Here is a 15442-nt window from a genome sequence, read left to right on the forward strand (position 1 = left end):
TTTCAGATATTTGGACGATATTTTGGCTCTTAACTACGATGACTTCAATATCTATACTAAAGATATACATCCTGCAGAACTTTTCTTGAATAAAGCAAATACTTATTATAAAGATTGTTCGTTTCTTGACCTTAGTATTAATATTAAAAATGAAAACTTTATTTTAAAATTGCAATAAAAATGGATGATTTTTTATTCACTGCTGTTAACTATCTAGTATAAAAATACTCATACATGTCCATTTAAAATCGAGCACAATCTTGCATATCACATAGAAAAGCACGCATAAGCAAAAGCATTAGTGTATTATTACAACAGACATAGACCTGTAATTAGCTACATGTCTGTATGCAATTAAGCATTTTATATGCAAAACTATTGAGCATAGCGCATGCAAAGAAAGAATAAATAAAAATACAAACTTTGTTTAACAGACAGGTCAAATTTGGAAATTTGAGTGATTGGGTTCAAATTGATTTTTTTTCTAAAACAAAACAACCCATACGTAAAGTGAGTCTTTGGAGTGTCATGTTTTATTTTAGTTAGGTTATGGTAGTTGGTCGAATCTGAATAACTTTCTCTACTTCCGGTTGTGCAAAACGCGAAGCTGTGCTCTTCAATTTCGTAAGGTAAATAATGATTTTATGGACGAATTTCGGTCGAAATAAGTTTCAAATACCTTAACGGTGATTTGTTTCATTTATGCTTTTTTTCCGAAAAATTTTTGTCTAATAAGACCACTGAAATCGTACAGTTTAAAAGGCCATTTGGAAGAAAGATTCAAAGTCTTGAAAGTTGTTGGCCCTGAAGGCAAATAATGTAATGTACCGTGACATTGTCTGATGTGGCAATATAGTAATTACAGAGTAGAATACATAATTAGACCGTTTATATATTTTAAGTGTATTGAATACAATAATATAACTTATTGATCGTTTTACATGTACACCGCATTGATCAGTATGTATAGTTGTATATCATACATTTTTTTGTACATATACAGACATACATGTAATATTAAGGTCAAGTATTTAGGAGGACAGATTTATTATTAGCAATAAAATATCAGCTAGTCAGGTTTTTATAAAGCTCCTTGGCCCCTGCCTTCATACAGTACCTCTTACTCTTAGTTGATAACTTAGCATATTTTATTAACTACAATGTAGTGTATTGATGCTGTGCTTGTTCATTGTATGACAATGAAAATTCAGTGAGGCTTTTGGATGCAAGTCATCATTCAATAATGTTTTTTTGCTTTGTTTGCTATGCTTTGCTACCTCCTGACATGTCTTTAGTGTTTGGATGCCTTGTCTCGTGTATCTTTTTTGATGTAGTTTAATAATCAGTGTTCTCCCCAGGCCCTTAAAGCGCAGTGCTCTACAGTGCTATCTAGATCAGTAATGTGCTTTCTTGCTACCAGCGCTATGCTAAATTTGAGGAATAACAATCAATTACGACAGGAAATGTGTGTACCCCGAGGTCATTTACAGCATCCTACAAGGTAATTACAAAAATGTAGCTCTTGAAACCAGTAGCAGTTTTCACGTTATGGTCATTTGATCACTGTGTGACCGCACAGGTGTCTGATGCCAATAAAAATTAGGACATTGCAGAGGAAATTCTTTATCAGTCACCCCACCTGGCCACTAAAATTAATTTTAATGAAGGTGTCAATCAGATACTAATATCTTATACTGAACATATCAAAACTGACTATGGTAAAAATTCACTCAACCCCGGCCAAAACATGTGGCTATTTAGAAATGCAAAGTTGAATAATTGCACAATCACATGATGTTTTCAACATTAAGAAGCTGATTTACCTAATAAGAGAACATTTTAAATTCCCAAACAATATTTATTCCATCAGATACTCCCAAAACATTTTGAAAAGAAAAAGAAAATGGCTGTCTTTTGTTTGCATTGCCATGTTGTTGTGTATCCAGTATCTGGAGCACATGTTTTCTGGGGGGAAATTAGTTGAGAAATAGATTGTGAAATCCTCCAAGTCTAAAAATAGTACAACAGGTGTGGGAAAGAAAATTTCGGAAGTCATGATATGGCTTTTTGTCATGAATAAACTACATATTAAAATTATATTTAAAACAAGACAAAATAAAACAACTAGTGGGCCAACTTTAAATAAAAAGAGTAAGATTTATGTTTTTTCCTCGTATAACTAGGTCAACTCCACACTACTGACTTCCTGAAAATTTTTGGAAACATGAATGTTAAGACCAGAGTAGTCTATTACATGTACCTGATTAGATAATCTAAATGTATGAATATATTGAAAACTACAAAGACTAGAAAAAGAGTTTAATAGAGAATGCTCTTAATCGAATTAATATCACATTCAATTGAGCCATTGAGGCCCCAAAATAATTGAAAAATTGTAATTTCCAATGGGTCTGCTGTCAGCAAAAATTTGAAGAACACTGGGTGTGTATGAATTAGAGGAAATATTTATGAAGAATTACTTATCATAATTTGGCAGAATATCCTTAATTTTTCTGTTTTTAATTTAAAAAGGAAAAATAAAAAATGGTATTAAAGTTATAATTACTGCAAAAGAAGAAATTAGATAAATATTTTCTTACAAATGATTCATGTAAACATAAACAACAATGTACAATGTACCAATGTATGTTTTTAATACACTGTTAATTTTTTATATAATACATAAAATACAAAGTGGCACGTTTTGATATGAGACATATTAACATTGTGTCACATGCCCTGAATACAGGGCTATCTGAAAATCCTGGGGAGAACACTGATATAGTTATATATTCAGTTTAATGCTGACTAGAGCTTCTATTTAATGTGTGCACACAGTCCCCTTCTTATACCTCTTTTTTGTCTATCACAAATTTTGTATAACACTTGGGTTTGAAGACATGATTTTATTACAGTATGTGTAATGAAGTGATACTAATTGACAAGGGTTTTGGATTTTTTTCTCTGTGTCATATACAAACATTATATTCACTATAAAAATTCTCCAGGAATAAAAATGCTGGTGCTTGGGACCAGAAAAATTAAAACTATAAACTACTGACTTGCTGTTTTTACTTGCAAATACCCTTAAAAATATATATTCCTTGCCTTACTTTTCTTTTGGTTTGAAACTGTAGGTTATTATCAGAAGTGTAATACACATCCTTGAGTTGATTGATATTCACATTTTAGTTTTGAGATACCTGTGTGCTTCCAGCAAGGTATTTTTTGAATTTGGAATTAGTTTGGATTTAAGAAAATAAGTAAATAATTATTTATAGAACTTACCCTACTTACCTTGTTTTCCTTGATTATTAGTGTAAAAAACTTAAGTTAGGGGCCAGAAAAAAACATTTTTTTTTCTAAATTCTGGATGGTGACAGGACTGAAAGTGAAAGAATGGCTTTGAAAATTGTACCTGTATCGAAAGGTGCTATACCCCCTAAAGAAAGGTCAGGGTCAATTTTTGAGGTTTTGACTTGAACTACACGTATTTAGTAACAAAGGCCACTTAATGGCAACTTCAATTCTGATCAAATTTTAATCTTGTGTCCAATATCTATTCATAAAAATTTAATTTCACTTTTTCAACTTTTGTTTTCTTTATAGAATGGCACGTGGTCAGCAAAAAATTCAGTCCCAGCAGAAGGCTGCTGAAAAAGCAGCAAAGTTGAAGAAAGCACAGGGACATGACCAGAAAAAAGCAGCAGCTGCTGCTCTCACATACAAATGTACAGTGTGTATGGTATGTTCTATGATAAATTTACAGACCAATTCATACAGATTGCTACATTGTGTAAATAAAGTTTTAGTCTTGATTTGCAAGTAATAAATTCTGAATATGATTATTGATACTCTTGATCAACTTGAATCAAAAGACTGGATATTTTGACCAAGAAATCATTATGGATTAAGTGGGACCAGGGAAAGAAAAAGAATGAAAATTCCAACAAAATGTCTTTCTATGAAATTTTTTATTCCAGTGTTGCTGAAAAAAGACACAATAATTTAAAATGGCAGTTTAAGGTTATATTCTAAACAAAAGTAAGGTCATTCAGTTAGCATTTTCATTTTGTTTTCTCGGTTTTTTAGCACAGGTTTCACACCTTTACTTCAACCAAATCTTTAGAATTGGAGTAAAATTCCACATGATACTGTTCCTATACATTGTTTATTATATTTACTATGGTGGAAGCTCTATGTTCCACAGTTTAAAGTTTACATGTATATTTTATTAATTTGCAGTCTCAGATGCCAGATCCTAAGACATACAAACAACACTTTGAGAGCAAGCATCCGAAAAGCCCTCTCCCAGATGTTCTTAAAGATTCGTAAATTACCTCAAAAGACTCCGTAAATATGTAAGTTACGATAAATAGTTCTTGTCATACATGTAGATTTTTTCACAAGTGAAGGGAGATTTCTGTCTGTTGGATTTAAAGTTTGAAGATTTCTTTAGAAAACCTAACACAGGATTATCATGTAATTTGATGTTACATGGAAAACATAATGCATCATGCATGGAGTCAATAATCACTCTGACTGCATTTGTGTCTTAAATCTTTTTGTCTCTCATGTAATATTGATGCATTTGGTTTGCTTGTCAACAATTTAAATGCTGAAACCACACAGTAGGGGTTAACTATTGGTGCATTACAATCTTTTTTTCGTTGCAATCAGGAAATCCATACCAGGACTGTTTTTAACTATTCCTCTTTAAGCTTAACTGGAAGTAAAAAATGAAGTAATGACCGCTAAAAATTTTGTTTCTTAATCACAAACCAATTTATCTGCTATTTTAAACACTACATTTGTTTAAAGGTTATAGACAAAGGCTAAATAATACCTACAGACATTTGTCAATTATTTCATTATTTGTTTGAAATACAAATGCAACTGTAAAAATCAATCACGATATATGAATGTCGGCAAAGAATTGCGTTATCAGATCTTGGCATAATGGAATTGTTACACCCCTAATAAACAAGCATGTTGAGTGAAATCATAAAATTTTCAGGCTAAACTCCTTTTCATTTCATGTGAACAATATTTACGTGTGGATCATTGACCTATAGTCTGTTTCTTCCATCTGCTTTTTCATCATTTCATACCAACCTCAATAGATTCGGTTTAATTTGGACTTACTTAATAATTGAATATTTGTAATATTTATATTCTATAAGTTGTATTGTTACGAATAAAAGATTATTATTATTAATCCAATGCAAAATCTAGAAACTAATTGATTGATAAGATCAAAGGTCGAGGTCATAAGTGCTTAGGTTTTGATTGGTTTCTTTTTATCCAGTTTAGCCAATGAAATTGGTTAATACTGATGATGCATAACAAATTTTATGACACAATTCCTTACTTCCACTAACAAATTATACTAATAGTGTATGTAAGTCTCGTCACGTGACTCCCTGATTTCATTAGAATGGGTCCTCATCTCCCATTCAAATGCATAGAGATTGGTCATTAACATAGCATTGAGTTCAATGTTAAAAGCAAAATATATTTTTGTGAAAAAATACTGATAAAAACAAATATCTAGTTCTACTGAAAAAAAAATGTTAGGAAAAGCATAGAAATAGAAGATTTTGCATAGTGATACAGCGTTTTCATTTCCCGGAAGTGAACAATAAAATGCAGACCAGCCTTCAGATTTTATTATGTTCTACATCTAAAATTCCGGAAGGAAAACTGAAACTAGAACGAGACTTACAAACCCTATTGCAGACATAAAAATAAATTTTATATCTTAGATATCAGGAAAAAGTTTCCATCTCATGTTGATTTCTCGATTGTCATATTCATGTGCATGATCTTATTTTTTTTTTTTATCACAGATTATGCAAGAAGGGATCTTGGTGTTTGAGAAACAGTCAGTGGAAAAAAATATAAACAGTGAAAATTCTCTCTGAAGATTATTTTCTTTTACATTGAACTGCAAACTTGACAAAACTTGCTCAGTATTTTAGAATTGTCTCTGTTGGATGACTTAAGCATTTAAAACAGAGAGATTTGATCAGATTACCTTGAGACTACACTACCATCATCATGTACTGTAATATATCCACTCTTCACAGTGGAGTTAATTAGGGAGAAGTCACATTGCCTCTTCACTATAAAGTCTAAATTTCTAAATATTTATATAGCTTTTCATTCACTTTTGTCCAACATGCTTACGTTAATTCAGGGAACAAATTATAAATAATATGTTGAATAAAACAATGCTAACCCAATTAATATGTTGTTTGAAACAAATGATAGTCGATTTTTCATTACTCAGTAGCATAGCGCCTGGTGTGGCAGGTACTGCTGGAGCAATACCTATAATTTTGTTGATATGTTATGTAACTTAAAATTGTCTTTAAAAATTTTAAAAACAAATTATAATTAAGACAAGTTCTAAGATGTTGCATTAGTTTCCCCTGTCGTACCAGTCAAGATTTTTGTGTTACGCCTACGTTACTGTGAAGAGTGGTGAAATTAGAGTTCATGATAGGGGTAATGTAAGGTTATTGACAAAATTCTAATATATGGCTCAAAGTTATACAAAGTTAACTATAACATTTCTGATTGATCAAGATATTTGTGTTAATTGCATTTAGACAAAATTTTGTCAATAAGTAGTAAAAACTTAATACAGAAACAAATAGAATTTTCTTTCTTTTCATGAATTAAAATGATTTTGAAGATGTTATGCTCACTAAAATAACATGTTATATAGTCATGGTAATTGTTTATTATCCTTTACAGCTGGGTTTCACTCGAGGTTGTTATTGGTTAATGGGACAAAATATTGTGTTGACAAATGGTGAAACAGGTTATTTATTCATGACTACTAGTGAAACTCACTGCTGCTGTGAATGTTATCTTTGAAGTAGTAGTTCAAAGTTAAAAAAAAATAATATAATCTCTAATTACTTCTTAATTTTGGGGAAAGGGAATCACTAAATATGTATGATTATACAGGTCAGTATCCATTAAGCTTTTTGTAAATGATTTTGTATATATGGATATTCATATTAATTTGTTTTAATGGATGTAATGAAAAAAATTATTCCAGTAATTATGTTAGTGATCGTTCAAGTAATTTTGTTAACAAATCAAAGCTTTCAGTCTTTTTCAGTGTAAGTTACCTTAATTCATTCTTATATATTTGGTTTATTTAAAGGACTCTGTAATAATCACTCATTGGGTGAATCATTGTATAAAACAACTCTCCATTTTGTCAGTGTAGTATGGCTAATTGTACCATCTAGTATAAAGAAATAAAGAATAGATTTTCCATATCAGTTTGGTAAAATGAGTAATAATTTCTGTAAAATGCACTGGGAATGAACATTGCAGGGGCAGATAACTCTTTCAAAAACCTCAATTTTCTAACTTTGTCATGAAAAATTTCCATACACTTCCATTGAAGCAGAGATCATTTTAAGATAGAGATGACTTCTTTGAGTAAAAGTATATTGTCTGTATGGTTTGTTTTTTAACACAAATATTTTTAGATTTTTTCCCAATTTGCCTGCAGTAAGACTTACTTATAAGTTAATTTGTAAGCATTTCCTTGTAAAAGAATATAGTTGCAATAATTGACAGTATTAAAATGGTTTTGACCTTTAGTAATAAATCTGTCCTGAACTTTGACCTTTAGTATTAAATCTGTCCTGAACTTTGACCTTTAGTACTAAATCAGTCCTGAAATTTGACATTTAGTACTAAATCTGTCCTGAAGAATTAAATATTTTATTTATGTTACAATTTATAGTTTCAGTTTTTGATGATATATTTAAACAGAAGATAATTTCAGTACTATTACTACTACTAGTATTAGGATATGTATTTCGTTAAACTCCATGTTTTCAAGTCCTTAATCATAAGAATATCTACTTAGTTTATTTAATTTTACTCTCATTATTTTGGTATTTTTATGTAGTTACTTTTTTTTTCTCAAATGAATATGTAAAACACAGATGAGTAATATTCTAATGACTTGTATATCATTTGTAGTCTTCTGTTTACAGAAGACCTGGAAGAAAACCTTGGACCAATGGGACACAAGTTCTTAATTGAAGTACAGTGCTTCCTTTTATGTCAAATGTATGCTTGTATTAATATTGCTTAAACTGCTATAATATATCAAAGACAGAATACAGTCACAGAATTTGGTGTTTTACTAATTTTGAAAGCAGTAGCCCATTTTATAACTATTCGTTTTGAAAATTGCTGTAGAATTTAACAGATTATTATAATGTTATTTCAGTTTCAGTTTTCATTCCAAACTTTTAATTTCCTGATATAACACATTGTACATGATATTGTGAAATAAACTGCCTTTTATTGTTTTGATTGGTTTATTATACTGGTATTAAGTGGGTGTTCCTCTTACAGTCATCTGGGGTTAAAGTTATGGTCAACTAAAATAATGTGGTTTTTTGGCCGACCCATCCTTGTTACAAGCACATTTTTTTGCAGTGTATAATGGTATAATGTCATTGAGTTGATAATATATTGAAAAAATGTTCCAAATGGTTTGAATTGCTAAGGAATAAGGAACTGAAATGTACCCAGTGCAAGCAATCTGGTTTCCAAATAATAGTATGAATTTGAAAATGTTCTACAATGTTCAGTGTTGATTTTTCGGGTTTGTAACTCTTTACTGCAAACATTATATAGAACATAACTGTAGAACTTCATTAAAGTAGTATAAATCTCTTTAAGAATGCTAAGCGTACTACGTCCATGTCGCTTAAATAAGGCTGCGATTGATTTTGCAGATATGATTGTTAGCATGAAGAATCTATTGTAATACTATTTTCCTGGTTTCTGGGCTATAGTAGATTTTTGTGACGCTATACAAAAAGAAACTACAAAGGGTCAGTGTTATATACATGTAGATTCTCCTTCAGTCTCGAGGATATTACATGAGCGTCAGCTTTAATTATCGAGAGTGGATATATATTTTAATCCCCGAAAGTATTGGAAGGGAATCTGTTTCTTCCTTGAAATCTGTAGAAAACTCGTAAAATGACTGAAAATTAATCACCGGCTAAGAATGTGAGAATCTTTTTTAAACCGCAAAAAGATGACTTGGATATTAGTTGGTTGGTCTTTATAAACTTTTATAACAGGGTTACAAATTACAAAAGGAAGGTTGGTTTTGATTATGGGGCTGGTAGCACAAACTGTTTAAGAATTAGGAGCCAAGAGGGGGCCTTAAACACGCATTTCATAGAATTTAACTATATAATTCCAGTAAAAGCTTAGGAATGTCTTTTTTATATTGTTCTACAATATTCTTTATCAGAATGGTTGGACGGATTTATTTTGGGGTAAAGACTTGACTTTTGAGAAATTAGGGTCCAGAAGCATACACTTTCCTGATGTTCAGACAAAAGTCTTAGCTTGTTTATCGTCCAAATTCTATTTATACTGTATACATGTACCTTATGAAAATCTGTGCTTGCCTTTCCTCTTCTGGTTTTTGAGTTAAAAGGGGTCAAAGGGGCCACACCCCAAAAAACAGATTTTTTTAAAAATTCTTTTGTCCCATTTCGAACATTGTTTTTACGGAATTCCTTTTAAATGTATTCCTGTCAGCATTTAACAACCAGATCTCAGATATCTTTCATGGTTTTCGAGTTATAAGGGGTCTCCCCCAAAAATTTACTTCTTTTGTCCGATTTCCAATTTTTTTATTGGATACTATATAAAAATTCCTGGCTACATTTTTAATCCGATTTCAGTTATCTATTATGGTTTTCGAGTGTAAGGGGCAAGGGGGCAACACCCAATACAAGTCGACTTTTTAAATTTTGGTCTGATTTTGAAAAAAAAATAATTGAATTTCACGTTTTGTGCTATATTGTATACAAACCAGTTGTTGTGTCTATAATGAATTGTAAGTCCCTATGCATTCGTGTGTCAAAAACTAATATTGTGTCCACACTTGCCCCAACTGTTTAAGGTTAGACCACTGCGGTCGTATCATGCTGCGCTCCGCGAAGCTTTTTATTTGAACTTGGTATGATTTTTTTTATTCTTTCTTCTTATTAGAAAAGACCTGGGCCACTTTAATTAAGTTCTGACCACTAGTAGGGTCAATATCAAGCTCTCACTTTACATCACATCTTATAATATGAAATGGTGTTTCGATAAAACAGATCAAAAATACATTTGCTGTAGTGAAGAAATGTAATTTTTTTCTGACTAGTTCGATATGCCCATGTTTGTAGCAATGTTTTAGATTCAATGAACGAAATGTCTTTATTATCGGTTAATTGTTAAGTCAAGGTTTTCACTACCAAAATTGACATCTTGGTATTTGCTAGAAGACATTGTTTTTCTAAATTTGTTAAGGTGCTTGTATTCTGTATCGATCTCAAGAGTTGAATCCGAATTCTTTAAGTGTTAAGCACTCGTATATAGCACAATTGATCTGATAGTAGTACCAATCTGACAAAGTGCGGTAAAATTTTTGTTCGACCCTTGTGTGTATGACCAACACGATTGTTTGATTGATTGATTATCTTCATTTCGTCCATAGTTGAAGAATTTAGATATTTCAGAAACAAAATTAGCTATACAGACAAAGCTATGTAAACATTGTATACACAATTTAAATTGTCATTACAGACATCAAATTATAAAAAAATACATTTTATGCAGTTGATTTGATATGATAATATATATCACCTAAGTAAGTGGTGAAAAAGATCATACGAAAAGTTGAGTCCATATTTGTGACATATTCTGCTAAATGCCACATGTGGCGACCCCATTTATCGGACGATAATGCGTTCATGGCAGTCGTGACTCCACCCAATATTGACACGACTAGGTCACTATCATGCTGATCAAAAAATATTACTGATTCGTGGACAGGAAGTATATCAACAATCTTATAAAACATCTCTGATCGAACATCTAGAAGTTGTTCGCAACTAAGTACATAATGTCTAACAATGTCTGTTGAAAAAGATTTGCATAAAGAACACATGCCTTGTCTGATTGGAGTCGAACCTAATTTGACAAGTGTCATTAATTTTGAGTTCATAAATGGTAAGGAAACAATAATGCTTAGAAGCCTATGTTCAGTCAAATCGGTATGAATACGAGCGTATCGCTGCAAATCAGGTCGTTGTCCAACGCAAAGCTTCCACTTGTTTTCTTCGTAAATGTCTATAGACTGGATGACTATTTTTCTCCAAAGTGGTTTTGGTGGGAAAAATATGTCTTTTAGATAGTTTTCGAAAAACAGAATTAAGTAAGTCAAATTTGTGCAACAGTTCAACGAGCTTATATGTTATTGACGATTTACTACAGTCTCCAGTCAGCACTTGTGCAACACGCAAATTAAATAGCAGCTTGAAAAACATATCCACTGTTAGCACGGCAAAGTCTTCCAAAAAGCAAAAGTTTCATCTTTTCAACAATACCTTCTATATACCATAGGCCTACGTTTGCATTACATGATTCAATAAAACTCCTTCTGAAAAATTGTAGAATAAATCTTGTGAAGTACCTCTGTGTTACTTCTAATAATTCCAACTCATATTTAGTAATTGGACCCCAAATTTCACACCCGTAAAGTGATGTTGGTAAAATGATGCGTTTCCAAATCGAACAGTTTGTTAGAGCACTCATTCCTCGAGGATTAAGTCCGATGTTGTAAAGAGCATGAAGTTTCTGCTTCATAGATGCTGATTCTGACCGTTCATTGGTTTTATCGTTAGTATTAATGAGTAATCCAGAATATTTAACCGTTTCCTGTCTTTCAATAGTCATGTTACCAAGTTTTAAATTAATATTCCTTTCAATATTTTTGAATTTTTTAGATGGCTCAAAGATCAAAACACAACTCTTTTTGCATTATATTTTAACCTCCATTTTTTAGCATAACAGTACACAGTTTTTAACGAAGTCTGACATCCATTTACTGATGGACTTAAAATGGTCGTATCATCAGCTAGTAATATGGATGGAACGTGGTAGGAGCCTATAACAAGTCCTTTGTTTGGTAGATAGGAATTCGTTTATCAAGTCATTGATAAAAACTGCGAAGAGCCAAGCTGAGAGAACACGGCCTTCACCAACGCCTTATTTAATGCGAAAAACCTGGCTTGTCATACCACCGTATTGAACATGAGCCGTCGCTGTTTTGGATGAAATACATATCAAGTTCCACATCGTTCCTTGTATCCTTGCCACACCTTGTCGAACGCCTTTTCATTGTCAAGAAAAGTTGCATAAACACAATAGTTTCTTTCTGTGTAATACTGAATCACTTCTTTTAGGGCATATAAGGCCGGAATCGCTCCGTGTTCCTTTACAAATCCAAATTGTAGTGAGTGAGGTATGTTGAGCTTATATATTTCTAAGTGGGTTTAAATACGACATAGAATAATCTTTTCGAATAACTTGCCTATTGATGATGTAAGTACAGCACGGTAACTGTTAGGATCTGACTTGCCTTTATTGTGGCCTTTGTAAAGAGGAAAAACAATTCCATGTCTGAAGGCCATTGGTAGGTATTCATGTTCAAGTATCAAATTGAAGAAATTACACAAATGTTTCAACAGAGTTTTTCCGCCATACTTAAGATGCTCGTTTGAATTCTATCTTGACCTGGTGATTTTCCCACTTTTAAAGTTTTTATTTGATTGCTAATTTCTTCAGATGTAATTTCATGTTCCAAAGTACTGGTTTCTGGTTGGTCATATAATGTTTGTACCTTCTTAGTGACTTTGATATAGACGTCTTCATCGTAGTCATCAGAGCTTTTGTCACAATACAATACCTCAAAATATTTACTCCATGTTTCACATATTTCACCGGGTAAAACACTTGTAGTCCCTTTATTAACTACCTTACACGTTGGGGGACCTTTGATGTTTGATTTCCGAACGGTCTTGTAAAATTCACCAATGTCAATTTCGGTAGCATTTCTATAGTCTTCGTACTTTTCCTCATTCCACAGCCTTTCAGCTTGTCGTTTTCATCCTCTGAATTCCCTTTTCTTGTCTTTATATTCTTGGTAAAGTCTATTTGATTTACCTCTTGGTTTGTCATTTTCTTTCCATGCTCGCTCGCTTTGCGCTGTTCAAAGTGTTAAGTACCTAAACTATTACTCTTCCAATATGGTTCACGGTACGGACGATATTTTCCAAAAGGAATACACGCATTTGCTGACGTGTGAAGGACATCTGTAATGATACTGCTGTAATGTTCAATGTGACTGACGTAGTCTCTATTATGATTTGATATTTCAAAGTTCATCAGTTTATCAATCTCAGTTTCAAACATTCTGAACTCAAATTCATCAGCTTTGTTCCATTTTAGACATTTCTATATAATTTGGGGTCGCCAGATGTAACGCAAAGCAGATCAGTATTAAGAGACATACAAATAGGAAAATGATCAGAATATTCATATGGACAATTTCCATCAACAAGTAAATCAGACACACTATTAAAAGCATACATGCTGGAATAACAATATAATTAATGGTAGAACGTTGAGTCTTATCTTTGTTTCTAAAAGTATATATAGGACCTTTCCTATTATTTAACAAAGGAGCTACCTTCAGGTTTCTGTCATTAAGAAATTGTCCGAAAGCCTTGCGTTTCCATTTGGGGTATCGTTTGTAATGTCAACACTAAAATCACCTAAAATAACAACATAGTCACTACTCATAATATCATACAAACATGACAAAAAATCTAAATGTTTCATAAATTCATCTTGTGAGTGATTTGTAGAAGGTAACAATGTACATAAAAAAAACAAATATCCTGACAATTTTTAGGTGATAATATTGCACCACAGAGTCTATCGCTCTGAATACATAGTGACTTTACTTTAAACCCATCGGTTTTTCTAATCAACAATGCGGTTCCTCCGGAACCTTTTAAACTATTGCCACACTCATTACTGACACTGTAAAACATATGAAAATACTTTGCAATGCCTTGCAAAAAGCTGATATTGTTATCATTCAGCCAGTGTTCACTTAAAAAAAATATACATCTGTTTGTTTTCTAAAAGCACCCGTAAATAAGATGTACCATACATGACACCTCTCATATTCCACCATAGTAATCTTAACATAAGAAATAACAATAAGTGCAAAATACAAAAATGTGTTACCACCATAATTCTTCTGAATTTGTATTGTTATTTCCACTATAGTTAGTGTTGTATGGCACGTACTTACGCCAGTAAACTCCATCTGGCCAAAATGAGTAATCATAGTTTACCTTGTCAAAATCATTTTCCGCTATGTCCACTCTCATCGTATACGTTGCGGTCCCTCGAATCTCTCTTTTCTTTAACTGTTTTGTGTATGTCACGTTGACACCCCTTTTATAAGCGAAAGATTTCACCGCAGCGCTTACACGACCACACGGTTTGTCACCTCTTACATTGTACAGAACGATGCGTTTTGTCCTTTTTCGAACGAAGCCCATAAAAAGTGAAGCGTTCTCTTCATTCTCGTGGTTTTATGTCGGATATTCACAATTTGAAGACGTTGTGATGTGAATCAAATTTCCAACGGTTTGGTACTCTGGGAAATCGCTTGTTTTAATATATTTATTTTGGTGAACTATGTATTTTTGTTTGTTATTTTTGATGTGTTTATCGTTGTTCCCTTCGAGGACTTCTTTCTCTGAAAGTTGTCGCATTTGCTTGGACCACTGTCTTTATGTATGACGATTTCTTTATCTTTTACGATATCACTATATTGTCTTTTTCGCCCTTGAATAAGTTCTTCACACTTGCCGTCGATTGAATCGAGACGGATGTAAATTTTAGACAAGTTGCCCTTCTGAGAAGAGCTAGCACTATGCATATCGTCCAAGTCCTTCATTTGCCGTGTCTTAAGCTTAAGTTCCGCTTGAAGTTTTGCGTTTTGATCGCGTAAATGACACATTTCTAACTTAACACTCATTAGTTCCCTTTGTTTTTAATTTAGTTTTGTTTTCTGTTCCTGTATTTCGTCTTTAAAGGTTTTACTTGAGTCGTCAAGTTTCTTATCAATGGCGGCAAGAGACTCACTGAAGTGCTGTCAAGAATCATGGCAACAATAACTGAATTGTCAGGATGTTTGGTATTTACTTTGTTACAAAGTTTGGAACAAATATCCGCTATAAGACTATCGTTATCGTCATTACCCGCTTGAGTTCGCCGATTGCTTTTTGAAATACACTGGCGTTATTTTGTTGCATTATTTGCCCCTTCGAGAAACTGGAAGATAACTTAAATGCCATCCGCTAGTTTTTTCACCGAACGATACCCAACTTTCACGACTAGCTCCTTCGACCAGCTTAGTATTTTCATAAGACGTATGTCTTGTTCGCATAAGATGAAAAAGTGATTTTCGGATTGGACGCATGTCTTGTACATCGCAAGTTTTATTAAGTTCATGTTTGAATGT

General features: G+C 32.5%; 1 protein-coding gene across 2 annotated transcripts; it reads left to right on the forward strand.

Moving 5' to 3' along the window:
* Nucleotides 1–578: 578 nt before the first annotated feature.
* On the forward strand, nt 579–8351 carry LOC148598756 (transcriptional regulator ZNF706-like). Of its 2 annotated transcripts, none has more exons than XM_088560564.1 (4): nt 579–819; nt 3610–3745; nt 4246–4361; nt 5850–8351. In XM_088560564.1, exons 2-3 carry the CDS (start codon nt 3611–3613, stop codon nt 4333–4335), a joined length of 225 nt encoding a protein of 74 aa, XP_088416690.1. In that variant the 5' UTR covers nt 579–819; nt 3610; the 3' UTR covers nt 4336–4361; nt 5850–8351. The 2 variants fall into 2 exon arrangements, with proteins under 2 accessions (XP_088416690.1, XP_088416689.1); XM_088560563.1 differs by having other exon boundaries at nt 579–629.
* The last annotated feature ends 7091 nt before the right edge of the window (nt 8352–15442 follow it).

The sequence above is a fragment of the Perna viridis genome, chromosome 14 (genome assembly GCF_037379345.1).
Source record: "Perna viridis isolate PV_CMFRI_1.1 ecotype Kerala chromosome 14, ASM3737934v1, whole genome shotgun sequence".
Lineage (NCBI taxonomy): Eukaryota > Metazoa > Mollusca > Bivalvia > Mytilida > Mytilidae > Perna > Perna viridis.